At 42.5% G+C, this 23,029-nt stretch overlaps 1 protein-coding gene across 1 annotated transcript; it reads left to right on the forward strand.

The window, feature by feature from the left end:
• The first annotated feature begins 1,911 nt into the window (after window positions 1-1,911).
• On the forward strand, window positions 1,912-19,975 carry LOC138613214 (aggrecan core protein-like). Its single transcript, XM_069686834.1, has 19 exons — window positions 1,912-1,964; window positions 7,998-8,076; window positions 8,805-9,188; window positions 9,473-9,647; window positions 10,341-10,468; window positions 10,580-10,873; window positions 11,063-11,317; window positions 11,447-11,621; window positions 11,828-11,955; window positions 12,068-12,361; window positions 12,837-12,947; window positions 13,040-13,147; window positions 13,298-14,338; window positions 14,516-14,629; window positions 14,716-14,874; window positions 15,240-15,322; window positions 15,644-15,788; window positions 16,133-16,315; window positions 17,345-19,975. Exons 2-19 carry the CDS (start codon window positions 8,004-8,006, stop codon window positions 17,434-17,436), a joined length of 3,942 nt encoding a protein of 1,313 aa, XP_069542935.1. The 5' UTR covers window positions 1,912-1,964; window positions 7,998-8,003; the 3' UTR covers window positions 17,437-19,975.
• The last annotated feature ends 3,054 nt before the right edge of the window (window positions 19,976-23,029 follow it).

Here is a 23,029-nt window from a genome sequence, read left to right on the forward strand (position 1 = left end):
ACATTAAAGATGGAAATGTGCCTGAGCTCTGTACTCTTAAAACGTATAAATCCTGCTCTCAATACAGAGAATGAAACAGCTTCACAAGGACCAAGAATCAATCAATCAAACACAAGTTACCAAGTAAAACAATTAATGTAATATACTTTGTCTTGCGGAACATGTTGTACCATCAGCAAAGAAAATATTGGGTTCTGATTGGCCGGCAGGTGGCTGCACGGTGGGAAGTGCTCAAAGCTAGAAGGTTCCCGGTCTGGACGTAGCGGGTCTTTCTGTGTGGAGTTTGCATGTTCTCCCCGTGCATGCATGGGTTCCCTCCGAGTACTCCGGCTTCCTCCCTCCGTCCAAAGACATGCTCGTTAGGTCCATTGGTGACTCTAAATTGCCCGTAGGTGTGAATATGAGTGAAAGGTTGTCTGTCTCTATGGTGTGACCCCGCCTCTCGCCCAATGATACCTGGGGTCGGCTCCAGTCCCCCATGACCCTGAACAGAAATAGCAATATAGATAATGGATGGGGGCTGCACGGGTGGTGCAGTTGTTAGCACTGTTGCCTCACAGCTAGAAGGTTACTGTGGAGTTTGCATGTTCTCCCCGTGCATGCGTGGGTTCTCTCTGGGGTCTCCGGCTGCTTCCCACAGTCCAAGACATGCTCGTAAGGTTCACTGGTGACTCTAAACTGCCCGTAGGTGTGAGTGTGAGTGCGAAAGGTTGTCTGTCTCTATGTGTCAGCCCTGTGATTGACTGGCGACCAGTCCGAGGCGTACCCCGCCTTTCGCCCAGTGACAGCTGGGATAGGCCCCCCCGCGACCCTGAACAGGGTAAGCGGTATAGATAACGGATGGATGGATGACTGGCAGGTGTTTTTTCTAGTCTTGCGACCACTCAAGGCGCTTTTACACTACATGTCATATTCACACATCCACTGACGGCAGAGGCTGCTCACAGTCACACATAAATGGCAATGCCACCAGTAGCAAGCTAGGGTTCAGTGTCTTGCCCAAGGAGACTGGCCCAAGGAGACTGGACACGTAGACTGAATCGCCAACCTTCGATTGAAAGACGACCGACTCCACCACTGAGCCACAGATGCCCCCATATAAACACAAACATTGTTTGAGACAAAGTTTAACCGTTCTTATTGATCTCAGTGCATTAAATGTGAGACAAGAGAGGGAAACACGACCACAGAGGAGAGCCGTTTATTGAATGTGATGGAAGAACCAACCAACATGACAGATTCAGAGCATCAAGACGTTTCCTATCCAACTGATTTTAGCAAAATAACGTGCATTATGTTCAGCATTTTTTATTTAATTTAATGTTAGAAGGATTTAATCATTAGAGTCAAAATATGAGTGAAGTTCGGTAAGCTTTGCACAGAAACAGGTGAGAGAAACATCCTTCAGAGGGAGCCTGTACTTTACACATTTGACTTCAATAAAGAAGTTTTACTTCTACATCATTTGTGAGCTCTCTTGATGTCAAATATAACCACTTAAATATACTTATACAGATGAATAGATATTTACAATACTTATTATTGAGCTGTACTTGTGTGTCGTCTTTGTTTTTTCCTATAATATCATACACATATATCTCTAACGTACACATCTACACACACATACCTATAGAAGAAATGTTGTGTGTTAAGCAGCATAAGTTCACTCGCTAAGAGTGAGATCGTGTGTGTTAGCCGGGAGCAGCAGGTATCTTTGTTCAGCTAAGATTTATTCTGATTCTGCTTCAGTTTTTTTCTCGGCTGTTTGTATGACCTCACCAACTGGCAGGAGAGGACCACATCTCCCCCTCTCTCTCTCTCTCTCTCCCTCTCTCTCTCCCTCTGTCTTTCCAACGTCTAAATGTGTGCTGGAGTTTGAATAAAGCTTCTTTCTGCTCTCCTACGCAGGCAGGAGCGAGAGGCCCCCGGAGTCGCAGCCACTGGGAGCTTTTGGAGCATCAACGGTACGTTTACGACTCACTTGCGGAGCTTATGAGAAGGAATACTGTGAGAAAGGTTTCAGGGGGAACTTTGAGTCGTCTTCATCCTCTGGTATTTGTTTGAGGTAAAAGCAAAGGTAACTGTTTTAACTCAACATCGGGGAGTTTTGCTCCTTGGAGAGAACTTAAATGTAGTGAGAGCCTTGGTGGTAACTTCAGGTCAGTTTTTGTGCCCCTGGAGTTTGTAGGTTTTGCTGTGTAGACTTTAGACGTGTAAATGAGTTGTTTGTTGGTTTTTTTTGCTGCACTGGATTATTTTGTGTTGCAAATGTGTGAAGTGGCTAAAAATGGGTTAAAAAAAAGCAGGAAAGGGAATCAAGAATATGAAAATTCAGCATATTTACTGATTATTTTGCATCTGAAAGGAGAGAATGAATGAACTTTGTTAGTGCTCGTGTGGCACTCACGTACTTCTCTCTGTTCCTGAATGATTTGTGGTTTACACCTTGAGCATCTTTATTTTTAAATCAGTTTTAAAGGTTAATCAGGTAAAATTGTTCAGTAAAGATGAAAGACTGGAGGAAAATATTAAATTATGTTTTTCCTAATCATCCTACGACTCCTTAGATTTCTACGCAACAACAAGCTAATAATAAAAAAAGCACAGTAAACTGGATCAGCTAAAGATCTCTGTCGCTGAGCAGCACAGGTAGATTGATAAATCACTGTACTTTACTCTTTGTGTATTTCTGCCGACTGTTTTTATATTTTCATAACTATTAATTCTAGTTTTATTTTATTTTTTAATCTTTATTCTAGTTGTATCCTATCTTAGTGGTCTCTACGCAGCTCAGGGAGATGCTTCCCTGTTTCGTTGTCTTGCACTATGACGATAAAGACTTGAGAACATATTGAGGGATTCTGACGTCTCGGTTGGTGCACACAAAATGTATATATTTATATTAAGGTGCATAAAGCAAATTAAAACTTGCATCAGTCTTTAAAAGTTTCATTTGGAGACACGAGAAGGATTTTATTTTCTCTGTTAAAGAACGAGACTTATGACAATTTAGCAAACATGCAGGAGTGACTTCCTGTGACGACATCAGGCTGTGACAGCAAACGTTATGAACTTTAATTTTCAGGAAATTTGTAGGAAATCAAAAATCAACACACAAAGAGCGCCGTCAAAGCAAACGACAGCCAAACTTCATGTGTGTAATGTTTAACGTATTAACTCGTGTGCTGCTTTGATCACAGGCTGCTGAGTATGAAGAGATGAACGAACACACTCATAAGAAACTGTGAATGTGAATGTTTCCACGACACTGTACAAGGATCTGTGTGTGCGTGTGTGTGTGTGTGTGTGTGTGTGTCCTCAAACACAGGCCTTACAGTATGCGCTAATACTGACACATGCACACACACTCCTGAGCGTTTTGAGACGTGATCCCTGAGTGTTAGTCTCTGTGTGTGTGTGTGTGTGTGTGTGTGTGTGTGTGTGTGTGTGTGTGTGTGTGTACTGTATCAATGTCAACTCTGTTCTTCAGCTGAGGGTCTCTTGATTTGGAGGAGTGTGTGTGGAGGTGGTGAGGGAGGTGGGGGCTCCGCTGGATGCCGCCCCGTGTTTACCTTGGCAGGGCTGCACCCCTCCCCAAAGTCCCTGCCCCTGTGCGTCCGTTGTTGGAACAGACCGAGGCCTTATTGCCCTCTACCTCAGCTGGGAGCGGAACATACCACCGCGGCCGAGCAGGGGAGCGGCAGCCGCCCCTCCGACTGAATGGGCACACTGTGGAGAGAGGGGGTCTGGCGTGGCTCGCTCACCAGTGCTAGTGAAGTGGCCACAGTTTAAATGATGCATTTAAAGAGAGATGATCTGCTCTGTGACCGGGGGTAGTAAGGAATAAGGGCTCAAGGCGCTGGTTGTGTGTTTTGCTGGTGTTCTCTGTGTTAATGCTTTGTGAGGCTGTTAGTTCAGTTTATTTGTTTCACACAGGAATATAAAAATACAAAGCACATGCAGAAAATAGTTGTGTGGCTGCAGTAGGAAGCTGTGACCACACAAAAGACATTTGAAAGCATAAAAATGTAGGTATAACTGTGAGAAAGTCGGGGTGAGCCGATGTGTGAACGCAGCAGGTAACAGTCAGGAACTTTCAGCGTGAGCGAGTGGGCGGGGTGAAGATCTTTATATCATATGACCGGTATAAAACCAGAAGAGTGACACACAACAGGATGATTAAAAACATCTGCAGTCGAAGAAGAAGGATCGTTTACAAGACGACAGCAAAGATGAAGAGATTCAAAGTAGGATGTAGTTCTTTCTCATACGTCACCCCGGCCACTGGTGTCCAGAAAAAGCTATTTGCTGCACACAGACAAAAGAGCCTTTGTTTACATGTTCCACTGAAGAGATTCACAGTGAACGATACAGCTCAAACACAGCTGGAGATAATTATCACTAGAGGATACTACTTACGCATGTACAGGAAAGGATCAGCGAAGGGATGACGCGTGCAGTTTTGTCCACAGGGGGCGCCAAACTCGACACAGTTCCTCACAGTTGCTTTAAGTTTGAGAGCAAACCAGAAACATCAGAAAAAGCAGGAAAGGTCAAAAACGTCAGTGGGTAAAGATACCTCATCGCAGAGCTTTAACAGATCTTCATTGACTGAAAATAAAAGAGTAACAGTGTGTGATTATTCCAGGGTGGATTCAGCCGTCCGTCTACAGCTGCTGGTATTTTGTGTTTCCGCCCGAACTGGGCCAACATTCACTCTCACACAGATCTTAGACAGCAGGGCAAATATTAGTCCTACTGTACTGTATGTCCTGGATCTGTGGAACTCTGAGAATGCTAGCAGCCCACACACACACACACACACACACACACACACACACACACACAAAGTTGTCCTGCCTTCTACCACTGTGTTACATACAGCCTGAGTGTGTTTCTAATGCAGAGACACACGCTCTGAGTCTGTGAGCTTCAGGTTTATTATTGGCTGTAAATGTCTCTGTGTGGCTGCTGGGAGTGATCCGTGTGCTTTCGGTAGCCCGTCCTGGGGCTTGTGAACGCAGCACAATGAGGGTTCAGTTGGTACTTGCAACCGTTTTTGAATGTTTGTTTTTGCTGCACGTCACAGCCTCGGAAAGTTGAGAGCAAACAAGCAATGTGGTAATGAGAGTCTGACAGATGAGGGTCTGTGATAGTGACGCTGATGTTGTTGAAATGAAGTTGCCAGTTGCTGATATTAGATTATATTTATGGTCTTTTCCCAGGAGAGGAAAAACCCCTAAAATGAGTCATTTATTGACTGAAGGAGCAAAGTAATTAACCCATTAGTCCACGTGAGCCGATGTGTGAATGCAGCAGGTAATGGTCCGTTCACTGAGAGCGAGTGGGAGGGTTGTACTCTTTACTGCTCGCCTCAGTTACTTGTATGTTTCCACTCTTACATCTGTGTTACGCAAAAGTTCTTAGGCAGTAGTGATATTGACCAAGAAACAGTCACCATTCCTGAAGACTCCTCCTCCTCCTGACCGCTCTACAGGCACACTCGCCAACCTAAACCAAACACACTATTTCCAGTTACTAAATGTGACGGACACACAGACAATATCCCGTTGTGTGCTACTTGTGCAAAAGGGCAAGTCCAGAAAATGTCAGGACTCGACTGTCTGGAAATTGTCCGGAGTTAATGAAAGGGGATTAAGATCCAAGCTGCTGGTGCTAACGTCAGCATCAGGTAGCATCGATAATGCTAACACACTAAGATGTTCCTTAATTACGTGTAACATGTTAGCATTCTAAAGTAAACACAAAGTACAGCTGATGCTAATGTCATAATTTCTGCAGGAATTTGAACATAAACTAAGATGCGCAACAAAAAAGACTTGGATAACCAGAGTTGTGGCAACCCAAAAGTTTATTCAAATGTGCTACTAGTATACTTCTTTTAAACTAAAAATAAGAGAGTATGCTTTTAGTCTATTTTTTATGAACTTATTAGAGATGTACTTAAAAGTATACTTTAGCATATACTGACAAGTATACAGAAAAGTCTAAGTATGTATTTATATTGAGTAAAGTCAGCTTCGGGATGGAATACCTTCCCTTTCAAAAAAGAAGTGTACTTCAAGATAATTTTATTAAGTTAACTTAAATAAAGTGAAAGTATATTTCCCAAGTATATGTTATGTCATAAGTATACTAACATCAATGTACTAGTAGAGTAATTGTAAGTGTACTACTTCAATACTTCTATGGACTAAATTAGCCCACTTTTAAGTATATATAAGTGTGAGAGTAATACACTTTGAGTACACAAGAACTTTTATTTTGTACTGCAACTATACTGTGGACTATACTTTAAGTGAACTTATAGATACTAGTTACATACTTCTAATCCACTTTTTAGTTTATGAAAGTGTACTTTGAAGTATACAGCAAGTAAACTTATATATATACTCTTAGTTTACTAGTTGTGTACTACTAAGTCGACTTTTTAGTTTAAAAAAAAGTGGGCCAAATTAGTCCCAAGAAGTACTGAAGTAGTACACTTACAAGTATACAACTAGTACATTGATGTTAGTATACTTACAACATAAAGCATACTTAATATACTTGAACTTTACTGAAGTTTAAATTAACTTGAAGTATACTTCATTTTTGTGAGGAATTCTGCCTAAGGGGAACTTTTATTTATTTCCATTGCAAACTGCTCTTACTACTCTCAATCTATTCTTTGGCCTTTATTGATAGGACAGTAAAGATTGACAGGAAGAGAGAGTGGGGATGACTTGCACCAAAGAGCCGGGGGTCTGAGACGAGCCTGAGCCTGTGAGGCGAGGACGTTGCCTCTGTATATGGGGCGCCTGCTCTATCACTTGAGCTAAACCGACACCGCTGTTCTCTATTTTTTCATCACATTTCAGTCAAAACCACAAAGGTCAACTTCATGGTAGCAATAGATGAAAGGTCAGGGCATCTCCAAAGTCATTAGAATCCACCATTCGACACTATGGAGATTGGTAACAGATTATTGGTAACAGAAGATATTTCACTTAAACAACCTTGTCAAACAACTTGTCAAGCTCATGGTTGCAATGGAGGAAAAGTACCTGATGACCAAAATGAATTTGCTTCATCTCTTGCCCCATAAATGTCTAATTAAATTGGCAGACAAACCCACTTTTCCATCCCTAGAGACATGCTAAATAAGTGTCTCACATTCATATAAACTTAATTAAAAGCACAAAAAATGTACAATAAGCAGTTTGGGATTTTAGCTTGGCAAAGCAGACACATCTTACACACACAGTATACTGTACATGCACAGTATTGAAACTACAAAGAGGCACGTTGAACGGACAGTGAGTAAGGTGGAAAAAATGCCTCATTGTAATATTATTTTATGCATGAGCTTTCAACAAATGGAAAAGCCTTTGAGATAAATGAATCACACTCCTACGTCTCAGCCTGAACTTATTTCAGGACTAAAGACATTTCCTGTTCCCACAGACAGAGGGGCTTTCATTACTCACCGGGCATGTTTGGTATTTCTAAACGATACTGGAGACTTTTGACGTTCTGTTTCCATTTTAGCTAATGAGGCTGACGTAACAACGAAACACACTGAATACTTTGAATCACACGGAATATGACTGTATGTGTACAGGAGTTAGGAAAAACACAGTGGCACTGAAGAGTAGAGGAAAAGATAATAAACCTTCTTACTCATTCTAACACTTACTTACTGTTCATTCTGTGAGCAATTCTGGTGAAGAGAGGCCAGAAATTCAGGCTATGTCTGCAACATACACACTTTATATTGATATATAGGACTATTCTGATTTCATCAAACTTCTTTATAAGTGTTGTGAGGCTTCAAAAGGCCAATAATCACTATAAATATCACTATTTCAATATCAATACAATATATCACTATTATGTAATAAATAATGGCTTTAAACTAAGCTTGTCCTTTCTCTCATTAATTATCTTCTTCCAACAAATTTAACACCACTGTTTGGTATTTTGGCATGTTTCAGGTAACGATGACCGCCCTGCTTCTGCTTTGTGTGTCCTTGCCCCTCATCTCAGCAACAGTATTGCTTGAAGACCATGACGGTAAGTTTGGTTTTATCAAATAGTTTCTCATCTTTATCAACAATGTTGGAAAATCCAATACCTATCTGTAGGCCCCTTGGAAACCTAACAATAAGGCCACGTTTTTTTGTCTAACCTGGAGAGATTGTTTCCTTTCCTGCCTCATTTCCAAAAATGTCTTTCCAAATCATCGCCAAAGATAAAGCATTCCCCCCAAATAGTGACAAGCAGCATAAAAACATGGTAGTCCCATGTTGGCTTCTGGAAAAATTGATGCACCAATTGTAGTGCAAGTTGTTCATGTATGGTAGGGAGGATTGGCAGATCAATCCCTGGCTCCTCCTGTCAAATTGTCAAAGTGTCCTTAAGTGTCCCATTATTCACTCACCACAGGCTATGCCTCAGCACTTTGGGGTTCAGTATCTAGCTACATGCTAAAGTGGATTGGGCCTGGATCGGACCACCAAACCTTCTGTTTGTAAGGCGATCCACTCTGCCGCTCAACCCCAGCTGTGTAAGCAGAGCACTTACAAAGATTGATAAGCTCTACAGAAGTTCCATTTACTATTTTACATTTTCTACAAGGACTGTGCCAAAGCCCATAGCTCACATAGATGTAAGAAATTTTGATGGAGCATATTTCTCTTCTATGTTGTGCCTTCTTGTACCTGTTTTATCTTCTTTGTTGTACCCTAGTTTACTCTCCCCCCAAAAATGCTTAAAATTAACCTTAACCTATCTTACTCTAGACTTGGATGGCACATTGCGTGTCAGCATTCCAAAGGAGATGCCTCTCCGTCCTCTGCTCGGCAGCCAGGTAGTGGTACCATGCTACTTCCAGGACAACACGGTGAATGACCCCGGAGCCCCAACAATCGCCCCGCTCTCCCACCGTATCAAATGGTCGTACGTCACCAAGGAGAAAGTCACCACCATCCTGGTGGCATCAGAGGGAAAAGTCCAGGTGGAGACTGAGTATTTGGACAGAGTGACGATGATCAACTACCCGCTGGTGCCCACTGATGCCACCCTGGAAATAACAGAGCTCAGGTCCAAAGATTCAGGCACCTACCGCTGCGAGGTGATGCACGGCATTGAGGACAACTACGACACTGTGGACATCCAGGTTCAGGGTATGCTTCTAAAACATTAATTTAATTCAATTACTGTCAAACACAGGGGTAGAAACTTCCATAAATGTTTGTTGAATTATACAACAACATAGCCCTTCAATTCTGTCTCAAAGGTTCTTTCACACTAAAGTTTAGCAGGATGATCATTTACACATCCAGCTGAAGTGTTGCCAAAAAACTTTGTTCTATATTTTCCTGCTCTTGGAGACACATGAGCGACCAAGTATGAATCAAAAGAGATAACACAGTTCTTCTGTCTTTCTATTACTTTCTGTATCTCACAGGTATTGTCTTCCATTACCGAGCCATCTCCACCCGCTACACCCTGACCTTTGAGAAAGCTAAGGCAGCCTGCATCCAGAACAGTGCCACCATTGCCACCCCAGCCCAGCTCCAGGCTGCTTACGATGATGGATACCACCAGTGTGATGCTGGATGGCTCTCTGATCAGACTGTTAGGTAGCAATCACTCATCCATCCAATATTACCTAACTACTCATAGTGATCAAAGTCAATATGGACAGGTACAGGTACATCTACAGGCAAACTTAGAGTTTCAAATTCAGCAAACCGGCGTGTATTTAGACGGTTGGAATACATCAGAGCAAAACCACAGAAAGTACAAGACAACAAGCAGATTCAAATCAAACATCTTATTTGTTGTTGATTGACAGGTCACAACAACCAAGCTATAATGCTGAAGTAGTCAAGCTAGTCAGGACATGTTTTAATGGACCACATTTTACTTGTTATTGGATATTCCTTAAAGAAAGAGACAGGCTCAAACCTTACTTATTTTACACCATTGCAGGAAGATGGCACAATTCTTGTCAGTTGAAAAGTAAATAGTTAGACGGAGCCGATCGTCTCCCAAACACTTTGGCCCATCTACTCACTTTCTTGGCCCATCCAGTCGCGTCAGGGGGCTGTCCACCAATGAGTGTGGTTTCTGCCTGTTGTGAGTCAAGTGTCATTAGATAACTTCATAACATGATTTGGCACTATAGATTGGTCAATGCTGTCCCATTCAGAGGGACTTTACGTTGGTAACATAATGGAACAGTCCAGTATGCGCTAATATAAAACATACAAATGCCTTTAATATCCATTTAATGTCCATCTTCTGACTGACATCTCTCTTGACCTTTCAAGGTACCCAATCCAGGAGCCTCGTGAGCGCTGCTATGGAGACAAGGAGACCTTCCCTGGCGTGAGAACCTATGGCGTGAGAGATGCCAACGAGACTTACGATGTCTACTGTTTTGCTGAGAAGATGTCAGGTACACTCATCTTACAAGGGTAGCAACAAAAGCTACCTGATCAACATGAAACTTGTACAACCGTACACTGTGATGTTCGTTGTTTTTGACACCTCTCCTCTCTCCTCCCAGGCAGAGTCTTCTACTCCATGTCTGTAGAGAAGTTTACCTTCTATGAGGCAGGCGATCAGTGTGCCAAACTTGGTGCCCGTCTGGCTTCCACTGGAGAACTCTACCTCGCCTGGCAGGCTGGAATGGATGTGTGTAACGCTGGCTGGCTAGGAGACAGGAGTGTTCGTTACCCCATCAACATCGCCAGGCCTCAGTGTGGAGGGGGGCTCCTTGGAGTGAGAACCATCTACCTGTTCCCCAACCAGACAGGATACCCCTACCCAGATTCCCGCTATGATGCCATCTGCTTCCAAGGTAAATTGTTCATGGAGACTTCAGTAGCAATCAACTCCAAGAAAGGAGGTGGTTGTGGGTGGTCATCTTCGTCAGGATTCCTGGAATTTAAATCCTTGCTAATTGCCATCAACATTAATCTAGAGTTATTTAACAAGGCTTTAAAACTGTCAATTTCATCAAGCGATTGTGCAATTTTTGTCTCCTCAGCTGGTGAGTATGAAGGTTCTGTGCCTGTGAAGACCACCCCTTTCCCAGACATTATTCCCATGACACCCGCCTCTGGAGTATACCCAGGTCTCATCCCCACTTCTGGTGTTAAAGAGATCAAAAGTGGTGAAGTTGGCACCCTGTCACCTCTGCCTGTCCCACCAAGCGTGACAGACACATACACCAAAGTGACTCCTGTTGTACTTGAGCCTGGACTTGGTCTGACAGACATATATGCTGCCATGGGTCCCACAGGTACGTTGGTTATGAACTTGATCAATAAGAAAACTCAAATGGAAAACTCTGGAGCTTGAAGAGACAAAAACTTTATGACTAACTAATGTCCTAATGTTTTTCGGATCTTCCCTCCCTCTTATTTCCCAGGAGTGGTGTTCCACTACCGACCCATCACCGGTCGCTACACACTGACCTTTCTGGAGGCTGCCAGAGCCTGCCAGAGTATTGGGGCAGCCATTGCCAGCCCTCAGCAGCTGCACGCAGCCTTTGAGAAAGGCCTGCATCAATGTGATGCTGGTTGGCTCCGTGACCAGACAGTCAGGTGAGCTGGAGGCATGGGTAGAATTAGATAAACCAATATAGCAATATCAATTATATAATATATGTCCCACAATGTGCACTTAGTAGATGTTCTTATATGATTCCTTTTAAAGACTTTCAGTATGATCATTAATTCTTCCAACAGCAACTTTGCAGTCCTAACAGACCATTGCAATATATTTTAGCAACATCCCTTTTCATTCCCAGATATCCCATCGTGTCACCCAGAGACAACTGTGCTGGTAATCTGCCCCACCTCCCAGGAGTCAGATCCTATGGCCTGAGGCCAGCTAGCGAACGTTATGATGTATTTTGTTACGTGGAACGCCTGCAAGGTGAGGATCCCACGATTATTGAATTACTCAAATTTACATTTAAAGTCAATTTTAATATCTCTCTACCTATCTACGGAAATCTTCTGAATTTTGTCAAATACTCTCCTCCTAGGTGAGGTCTTCTTTACCAGTGACTACGACAGCTTCTCCTATGAGGAGGCTGTGCAGCATTGTCAGAAACTCAATACCACCCTGGCCAACACTGGGCAGCTCTATGCTGCCTGGAACCAAGGACTTGATAAGTGCCGTCCAGGCTGGTTGATGGACCGCAGTGTACGCTACCCCATCACAACTCCCAGGTCCCACTGTGGAGGTGGTCAAGTTGGGGTCCACATTATCTACGCCTACCCGAACCAGACAGGATTTCCTGATGAACACTCACGCTACGACGCTTATTGTTTTAAAGGTAGGAAAAGGTTAAACGTGTTACATTTGAATTTTAATGGAAAACAATCAATGTACCTAAATATCAAAGGGCCATCATTTGGCAGTCCTTGTAAGAAAGTGATACAAATCAAAGATATACTGTAGCTATACTAAGTTTGATGATAAGCTCTGATAAGAAATGGTTGGAGTAGCTAACTAGCCAAATGTAGTGAATGAGAGGTTGAAATAGTCAACTCAAAGAAATTGATGAATGTTGAATGTGAAAAGTTTAGCTATAGCCTAAGTCATTACAGATTTAAAATAGCAAGCTAAAATTAACAGATAAAGGTTCGAAACATTAGCCAAAAATAATGAATGGTTGTGATCTCTAGCGTAGTACCATTTTTTTTTACCGTACATTTGCTGTCAGATGCTTTTTTTATTTTCAAAGTTAAACGATTCCTTTTAAAAAATGTGTCCGTCTTAAATAATCTGTCTCATTTTGTTTTTTTCAGCTGAAAGTTCTGTTGTACATGTCGACACAGAAACCAGAGTGAATGTGACCACAGTGACGGTGGACGTTATTGACAAGACAACAGTCACAATTGATCTCTTGGCTCCCACAGGTAACAGCGATGCATGAACTCTGTTCTCCTAAATCCTTTATCATTGCTTGGTCTTATATCGCCTCAATTTTGTTTCTTTTGTTTGCTTTTAGTTGAAACAACTGTGCACTACAATGAAACTGTACCTGGTGAAAATATAACTGAAATAGAGGAGTTTATCAACGAGACGACCATCACAATTCACCAAGCTGTCCCTACTGGTAAGACAGCTGGAAGTGTTTTCTACTTTAACGTTTGATGGATTACAGTCATTGAAATGTATTCTGTTATATCATTTCAAAAAAGCTAAACCCAACCTTTCACTTTGCTGAGCAGGATATAATTGCACATCTAATTCTTTCTTCCACCAGCGAAAACAATTTTACCTCCAATCCATGTTGATGTGTCGGGCTCTGGTTCAGCGGACGGTTCAGCGGATGGTTCAGCCAGCGGGGAGATCTCAATAGAGTCCAGTACCTCCAGTGCCAGTGGAGACGCCTCTGGATCAGGAGAGCAAGTCATTTTCAGCGGACGCACTGACATCTTCTCTGGAGATCAGTCTGCTTCTGGAGGGCCACAGGAGGCAGAAGGGGAAGGCTCTGTCATCTTTACATCTGGAGAACAGGGTAGTGCATCTGGATCTGGGGAGTCGCTGGACAGGCAACACTCTGGCTTCAGTGAATCCGGATCCAGTTATACCAGTGGAAGTGGGGACATCAGTAGTAGCAGTGGAGAAACAATGATAATCATGGTGGATGGGAAGACGGTGGATGTTACCAGACCTCACCAAAAATCCATTGAGCAGGAGTTGGGCCAGGGAGGCATTGATTCCAGTGGAGACTTAGAATCAAGCATGTCAGGATCAGTAGATATGTCCGGGACTGGCTCTGGTGGATTTTCTGGCATCTCATTTATAGACCACAGTGCTGTTGACCTGACCGTCCAACCATCTGGTGAACAGGAGGTGTCTGGATATCGCCCCTTCCACAGTGGCTTTCCAAGTGGTTTTCCATCTGGTGTCTCGAGCAGCGGCTCTGCCTCTGGGGACTCTTTCCAGCTGCGGGGTGATGTGATCTACCTAACAGACATTGATATGATGGAAGTGACCGTTCCACCACAGGTGAGCCACCCTCAGGAGGTTAGTGGAGAGGGAAGCGGGTCAGGGATCCATCATGAAATTAGCGGCACTTTGGACCAAAGATTGCATCTGTCAGGAAGTGGAGACCAGGTGACCTACACTGAATACATTCCCAGTGTTGGCCAATCAGGACACAGCCAGGAGAGTCAGGAAGAGCGTGCTGGACCTACAGATTATGTTGTGACCCCCGACTCAGCCTACACCAGCCCAACCACAGCACCGTCGGTGTCATTAGCAACCCCTGCTGTTGTTGAGCAACCTGAAGTAGTGGATGGTACGTCGTTTAGGTGTTTGTATATATTGTACTGTATTAAAAGGTCAAAAAGCTCCCATGTTTGCATGCACAGAAGTATCCACCAAAGCATTTCCAAAAATCTACTTTTGATATGGTAACACTGAACCACATAATTCCTCAGAACGATCAGTGACGTTTCTTTCTCTCTGCTGTAAGCCACTGCAGACCCCTGCGATCCAAACCCTTGCAGATCAGGATCCTGCACTGTGCAGGGAGAACTCGCTGTGTGTCAGTGTCCTGCTGGTTTCACTGGTGAAGACTGCTCCACACGTGAGTCAACCATAACAAACTCGACATTGCACACAGGAGAAGCAAGATGATGTTCAAATATGTTGGGTGTATGTTTGTTTGTTTAGGTGTTCAGGGCTGTGCCGATGGCTGGATGGAGTTTATGGGCAGCTGTTACCTCCACTTTGCAGAGAGAGACACCTGGTCTGAGGCCGAGCAACGCTGTCAGGAGCTTAACTCCCACCTGGTCAGCATTGGCTCTCAGGAGGAGCAGCAGTTTGTCAACTGTAAGTAGCTGTGTGTGTGTGGCAGTGTGCTTCTAAAGTTTATAAGGCTGTAAATGCTTTTTAATGCCAATAAATGTTTTAATAGCCTATAAATGCTAAAATACTCATCAGGTTTTGATTAATTAACAGTTGACAGGTTCATTGATGGGAAGCCAGTGAGGGATCAGACCCGGCAAGAACAGCAAGGGGGTTGGGGGTGTAATAGTGGCCTGGATACTTGGGCATTAGCCTTAATGTAATGTGGACTGCAGTGAAAGGGAACTTGCCTGTACTGCAGTCCACATCTGAAGAGATGACAATTAAATATGAAGGAGGGGAAAATGTAAGTTGTTTTAAAGCTAAAATATCTTCTATTTACAATGCAGCCAATGGTCAAGACTACCAGTGGATTGGACTTAACGACAAAGATGTGCAGAATGAGTTCCGCTGGACAGACGGCAGTCCTCTGGTGAGTTTAGTTTGGACACATTTGAATTCCTGTAATTGTCTTTTTACCTCAATAAATAGGCCAAACACCACTTACAATCCATGCTGATAGGACTTTAACCCATGTTCCAATAGATGGTCACACACAACACCTATTTAGATCTTCTTGTGCTGGCTAACGTTAAATTTGAGAATAAATTGTAACATTTTTGTGCTTACAAAATGGCTAAGCTCCAGAGTACATAGTGGAACTTTAGAATCATCACCCAATGAGCCTGGGGTCTCTGAGGTCTGTCTACTTCTTCTTTTATGTCTTCATTGATCATCTTTTTAACATCCTTAGACATTTGAGAACTGGAGGCCCAACCAGCCTGATAACTACTTCAACTCTGGGGAGGATTGTGTGGTGATGATCTGGCATGAAGGTGGACAGTGGAATGACGTGCCCTGCAACTACCACCTTCCCTTCACCTGCAAGACTGGTCCTGGTAGGCTTATGGGGTTGGAATACGTGCCTGAGCAAGAAATGATTTTGGGAATCCTTTCCTTCCTGGGAAATTTGCATGAGATGTGGAACATACAGTAAATTTGTTCGGAGTTTGATTGACCGTCGTTGAAGATAGTCTTGTCAGAACAGAGGTAGCCCTGTGTAGATCAATGGGTTAACCAAAACTCTGCCAATATTTATAGGACATATTCAAGACACCTTGGATTAAACCTTGAAACAAAACTAAGAATCTTGAGTGGGGTCACGACTACCAACCAATATTTGACATTTAAACATTTAAACAGTTCATCTTTGGTTTTAATTGTTGTCTATCTTCTTTTTCAGTCATGTGCAGAGCACCCCCTGAGGTGGAACATGGCCGTCCGATGGGCAGCACCAGAGAGCGATACCCCGTCGACTCTATAGTCCGCTACCAGTGTGATGCAGGCTACACACAGCGCCACCTGCCTGTCATACGCTGTATGCCAGACGGACAGTGGGAGGAGCCACAAGTAGAGTGTACAGAAGGTGAGTTTGAAGGGAACGATGAAATGTGGATTTCATATTGTGAAAATGTTTTTTTTCTTGAGATAATAATTTTACTAAAACACCCTAAGCCAGAATCTAGGGATGCACAATCTTGGATTTTCTTGATTTTAAATGCCTACACTTTAAAATACATTTTGGCTAATTTCTTATGTCGATACAAGTTTAAGCACTTTTTTTGTTACTCAGAGAAAATACACAGATTATTGACCATATTTACACAGCGGCCATCACCATGCTCTGGTTGGAATAGCTCAAATGCATTTCAAATGTTGTACCGAGCAAAAGTCAGTGAAAAGTGAAAATCCTGAGGAAAATTTGGCCATATTTCAAGTTAAAACCAAACATTTGCTAATCCATTAGCTCAGGTCAGACAATAGCTAATGATAGTATTTACCCACGTACAAGAAAAAAATACTGTTACGCAGAAAGTTAATGTTTTACAGTGTACAATAGAATAGGCACAGATTAGCTTATGGTAAGGTTAGCCAAATGACGGTAATGTTAGCTAGGAACTGATTGAATGCTAACAGCAGCTGAATTAGCTTTCAGTAACTCATGAGTTATTAAAACAACATATCTTTAAACATTAACATTCAACCAATTCATAGCTTACATTATCTTTAGCGAGCTATTAGCATCATTAGCTAGGAATTTGTGCCTTACACTATCACTAACACTATCAAACAGTGATGTTAGCTAGGAAGCAGTTGAAAAGTAATATTAGCTGTTGTCACATAGTAGCTAATGGGTTATCAATAAGTTGTTTTAACCAAAAAATATGGCCCAATGTCCCTCTGGATTTTCACCATCCATTGTCTTTTCACTTGGTCGTTGATAGAGACGTGGTGAAATACTAACAATTGTCAGATACTCTTAATGCGGCTCTAACACACTTCTGATTAAGAACATGACAGCTTTTGAACTGGATCTTTTAGCAGTCAATTCAGGCTACTTTATAAGTCCTTTGGCAACATGATGTCATCAGTATTCTTACCTTTTCTCCCTCAGCCGGCGCCAACAGTAACAGGCTACACAAAAGATCCCTGAGGAGGAGAAGTAAAGGTGTCAGCAGCCAACAGGAACAGAGGAAACTGCTCTGAGCGGGAATGAAAGGACACACAGCAGAGAGCCACAAAGGACCCCTCGTGTTAAGAGGCATGGACACCAATGCAAATGCCCGACCAAAAAGATAACATTCCCTGCCATGTATATACACACACTAAAGCACATTTAGACAGTGGTAGTGTAAATGACTGACATTTTGGATCTTTGAGTGTCACTCTCGACTTCTGAAGGCAGTTATGTATTTATACGTCTAATTTATAGCTGTGACACAGTATTTGGAATATTTTTCAATGCACAAGATGAAATTTACTGCAATGAGTTGCCAGCACTGCAACATAAAAGGTGAGGTAGATAAAATTGCAAAAAAAGGGGTAGGGGGGGTGGGGGAGTACAAGAGGCTCTAGAGTGACACCCAAAATCCAAAACAGCCCAATAAAAGTGTTTTCAAATGCAGCTGGATTCTCTGAAGTAAAACACATTGTTACAAAGACCTTTGCTTTTATTTTAGGGGTTTTTTCTAGATCAGTTTCTTAGTGTTTTTTTAAATCTCTTTTATTTGTTGTTAGACTCTAAGGACGACAGTTGTGTACTTCAGGCTGGTGAAACAAACACATTTTCTTACATTAGAGGCAGTGATTCGCAAGCGTTTTGGTTGTGACCAATGACTGTATATAAAGATGGACGATGGGTCTCTACCTCCTCTTGTTGTACAAAAATGTAGCCAAAAGACCCAGAGTGTGTGCAGTATTGGCCGGTGGAGCCGCAGTATCGACGTCCCGCCCTTTCCTCTACCCGACACACACCTTTACCTTGTGACCTTGGCGTGTTGGAGCCCTCAGGTGGGCTCAGTCTGCAGCAGAACAGCTTCTTGTGTCGGTCTGAAGCAGATATTCACGCTTATGGAAAGTTCAATGACTGTAGTGTTAGTGTTAGTTACGTCTCCTCTCGCCGTTCCTCCTCTACTCTGCTACTCGGGAACAGAACGCTGCAGGAGCCCCATTTGTCAACAGAGCTGTCAATCATGAGGTCACACCCCCTTTTTATAGCATCAATAACTAATTAAAAATAAACTTGTCAGAAAAATAAACACTTGGACATAAATCAGCATGATAAGAACTAACTATAATGACAGAAACCATGTTTGAGAAAAATGTATTTGACGTGTATTTTGATTTTATAGTTTGACTCATGTCCCATCTGTTAACATGGAGGAGGCGGGCTTTATGAGCTATACTGCAGCCAGTCAGCAGGGGGCGATAGAGAGGGTTTGGCTCCACTTTGAGGGAGCTGTCATGCCGTCCATCTTTATATACAGTCTGTGGTTGTGACCCCCATAAAATACAACAGTGAGTGCATGTCTCCCCTCATACCCACAGTATGGAAAAGGTTTTATTTTAGTTATTAAATTAAAGATTAAAAATCTGAGGGGAAAAGATACAAATAGTCTTCACCACAGACTCAGACATAATGAAGTGATTGTGCTCTTCCATTTGATGATGAATCATTGCAACACACCTGGATCTAAATAGTCAGCACTCATGCACTTTTGGGAGCCTTCAGTCACTTCTGTGCTAACCATTTGAATCCAGCGCACCTTATAAAACACACAAAAAAGGACGGTGCGAAACTCCCCCTCATTGTTTTATCTCCTGCAAATGATGCACACCCAGCTTTGCAGGCTGGGGTTAATATTTGTGACTTCTTAAGAGCAATCAGTGACCTCCGTCAGCACCGTCTGATGTGAGAATCATACTTCATAAGACTAGATTTGCTGAATGGATTAGTTTCTCACTGTAAATATTCTCTCTGAACAGCAGGACCTGTCAATAACTTACACAAATAAATTCATCAACCTGTTTATTTGTTAGTTTAAATAACTGGTGCAGTTATGAGTTATTTATCAAGTGGGTGTGATTTAAGAAGACAAAGTGATTTTTCTGGCTGTTTTTCATGTGACAGGGTCTTATAAAGAGAAATGTACTTCTTAAAACTTGAGAAATTATGTAATTGTAGGGAAAAGAAGCTGTGACAGCAGTAGAAATTTATATAAATGATGAGAAAGAGGACGGAGGAGGTGGAAGAGGAGGTTGTAAAATGTCGACCATGACCTTTTTTAAGGTCAAGATTTGCTTCAACTCAGAGCAGATACTCGTGTCCATATCTGACTTACACAGAGCTGTTCACAAACTCTGATACAGGCGAAACGGTGCTCTAACGGACGCACACACACTTTTAACACACTGCAGAGAATGAAAGAAGCTGATGTTAAAGTGGCTCAAAGATTTGCGCAAGTAAAAACAAGTCCGTTTGGGCGCTCTTATTGTGACGGATCTTTAAGACGTCAGGATACAACATGAAAACATTTGAGTGGTAACGTGAAGAAGGATTAAAATTCAGTCTGTATCAGTGTTTGTGACTTCTTGATTCTTCGACAAACTGGCTTAACTTTTGACAAACAAAATCACGTGTAACATCGCACACAGACTCTTGTGTTGTGACTTTGTTTGGATCCTGAAACCTGATGTGAACATACAGTATTCTGTACTGTGCTGTGCCAAATAAAACTTGGAATCATCCGCCTCTGTTAACTTGTTCTTTCCGTGTGTGGAGTCATTGACGTTTTAAGAAACTGTTCTGGCACTTTTTGAGTCGGTTTTTGGAAACATCGTCTTTACCTGGAGCTGTTAGAGTTTGAGGTAAACTCTGCGAGCCGGACGAACAGACCCGGCATTTAGTTTGTTTTTACCTTCCTGTGGAACCCAACCGTGAACAAACACACAGTAAATAGCTCCTTCATCAGCCTGTACAGCGACCGCCTTCATCCCTACAGATCTCCTGTGTGTGTGTGAGCAGCTCTGTATGTATATAAGAACATGTGCAGGTGTAAATAGGACGTGTTGGCCGTGTCATCACTGGGACTTCTGTTCGGACCCGGAAGCAGGAGCTCGGGCGTCGAACTACACGCTCGTCTAAAAGTGCATCGAGCTCAGACAGAGTGACGCTGTTTACCTACAGAGGCTGTTTGTGACGGATCAGTGACCCAACTCACCTCTCCGCCCAGGTATTACTGTTTGAACTGTGGTGGTTAAAGGGATAGTTCAGATTTTCTGAAGTGGGGTTGTATGAGGTGCTTAGTAAGTTTATTACTTGACGGTCAGACCGGTCTCTGTTGGAGAAGCTGGCTGGAGTATCGACACAGAAGCTAAGCTATGTACTGCTTGAAAAGGCTTGAAAAGACTCCCACCTCAAAATAAATACATCAGTTTAAGTGGACACGTTATTATGAAGACGTCAGACGGGGACGTTTCTTTGACACTATGTTTTCTCGAGCACACAAGATCAGCTGTTTGTTGAAAAGCCTGCACCATCTTTGACTTTCAGTTTAAGCCACAACATTGTTTGACTCAAACAAAGATCGTCCCGGTCACCGTTTAGATTTCACCGTGTTCATCTGAGCATAAATGGCCTCAGGCAGATGTGGTTAGCTAAACCCCCATGACATAATCCAACTAGACACATGTTGAAGAGCACTTGGACACTGAACCTTATCTATACCGCTTATCCTGTGAGGGGGCTGGAGCCTATCCCAGCTGTCATTGGGCGAGAGGCAGGGTTACACCTGGGCTGATCACCTGTCAATCACAGGGCAGACAACCAGTCACGCTCACACCTACGGACAATTTTAGAGTCACCAATGAACCTAATGTAGACAATGTAAACATGCAGACTCCACAAAAGAAAGAAACGCCCAGTACGTCTGAACCGGGATTACAACTAGGAAGCGACAGAGCTAACCACTGCACCGATCTGCACTGAGATCTTAATAAGCTAAGTAAAAAGATAAAACAACTTACCGACGACAGGAGTTTCCCCCTGTTATTCCTCTGTGTACGCTTCATTCAAGTATGCTCTTGTCTCCATCATGAATGACATCTGGTTCCTGTCTTAATTTTATGTTTGCTGACCCGAACAGCTGATCTGACAAAGTGCGCTGAATGCGTAGGGAGACAGAACCGTGGAAAAACAGTGCCAAAGGAAAAGGGCTGTTTGACAGCAAGGAGAAGCTGAGAGCACACAAGTGATATCCATTTTGTCAGTGGTTACAGACCCTCCACATCTCCCGACACACTGCTGAACTGTTTCTAATGATCTGCAGGATTTACAGAAAATTATAGGTTTAAATTCTAGCTCTCCCAAATGACACATTAACCTATAAACACGGATTTATAGTAGTTTTTTAATCAATTTGTAGAAAATGGTACAAATGCAAAGACATATAAAGAAAACAAAAAAGGTAAATGTTTGTAGTGAAACATGTTTCTTCTTTTCCACAAAGGATGTAAACAAGTTTAAATATCACAGCGATACACACTCATGACTTCTGTTTTCTCCCTCACAGAGCTCTGCCCTCAATCACCCAGAGAAGTGACAAAGAGTTTAATAATACTTTATAAAGTGGGATAAACAAACATTTCAGTAGACGGACAAAGACTTCAGGACATTTCACAGTATCGGAAAGACAGTGAGTGAGTGAACGATCAGGGACCAGCTGGAAAGATTTGACAGGACATGATAAGAAACAATGTGCCGTTTAACAAGGCACTAAAGTTTGCCGTTGTTGTTTGAAGCTTGAAGCTTGAAGTTTGACTGCTCTGGAGGGCGCTGCTAAAAAGACAACGTAGATGAAGGACTGAGGTACGGATGGAGAGCAATTTAATTGAATATGAAGATGTTTTTTCCGAGTCTGAACACCTTCCTAGAGTTTGCAATGAATCATCTGTGAATCAAGTGAATTAAAGTCGGTGTCTGAATAAAAACAGGAAGAGGAAGGTGTTTTCCACTTCTGCAGGCTGCTGTTGTGTTTGGGATGATGATCTTCGACTGTATAAAAGAAGCGGACGTCAACTATTTGTTGGTGGACAATTTTTAGTACCGTCGCCATCTTGATTATTTGCCATCAGAAGTGACCATATTTGGACAAGAGGGTGGAGCTAGGAAGAACATGCATTGCTGAGCCTGTAACCTGATTGAGAGGTAGCCACACCCTGCAGCATACCCTGCTTTATCTTCTATTCTCCTCTAAACGGGGACATCATTTACAAAATGAACATCATGCTATATTGAAGAAGACTTGAAACCAGTGACTGAGACCATAAACTCATTAATGTTTACTGAAGAGAGAAGTAGATCTCTGAAAGTGGAGTCGCCCCCTGCTGGTCATTGGAAAGAATGCAGGCGCAATCCACTTCTGTATTCTTTTCTAGAAAGCAACGTCCACTTTGTTTACACAGTATATGGACATGAAACACTATGAGGCCAATTGTCAGTCTCTCCAGGATTTCGTGGGCTTTTTCTGTGATTGTTGCGCCTAAAATTCCTGATTTTTAAAAAAGTTGTGATGTTTTTTCAAGCTTTCTTTGTGTGCAACACACGACGCATCCACTATGAGCTCCTAAAGCTCCAATAAAGCATCACTTCCAGTCAATTTCCATGTCAGGATGCCAAATAAAATGTGTAAAAATTGAATGAAACTAAAGGAAATGCTAACCATAACCCCAAAGAAGAATGTACACATTATTTATCACATTTAAGCTGTTCTACTTGTTATTTTAGATGCTACGCTTGTAT

Source organism: Semicossyphus pulcher, unplaced genomic scaffold (assembly GCF_022749685.1).
Source record: "Semicossyphus pulcher isolate SPU_LCO1_2020_fin unplaced genomic scaffold, fSemPul1.0.p SCAF_8, whole genome shotgun sequence".
NCBI classification, from domain to species: Eukaryota; Metazoa; Chordata; class Actinopteri; order Labriformes; family Labridae; genus Semicossyphus; species Semicossyphus pulcher.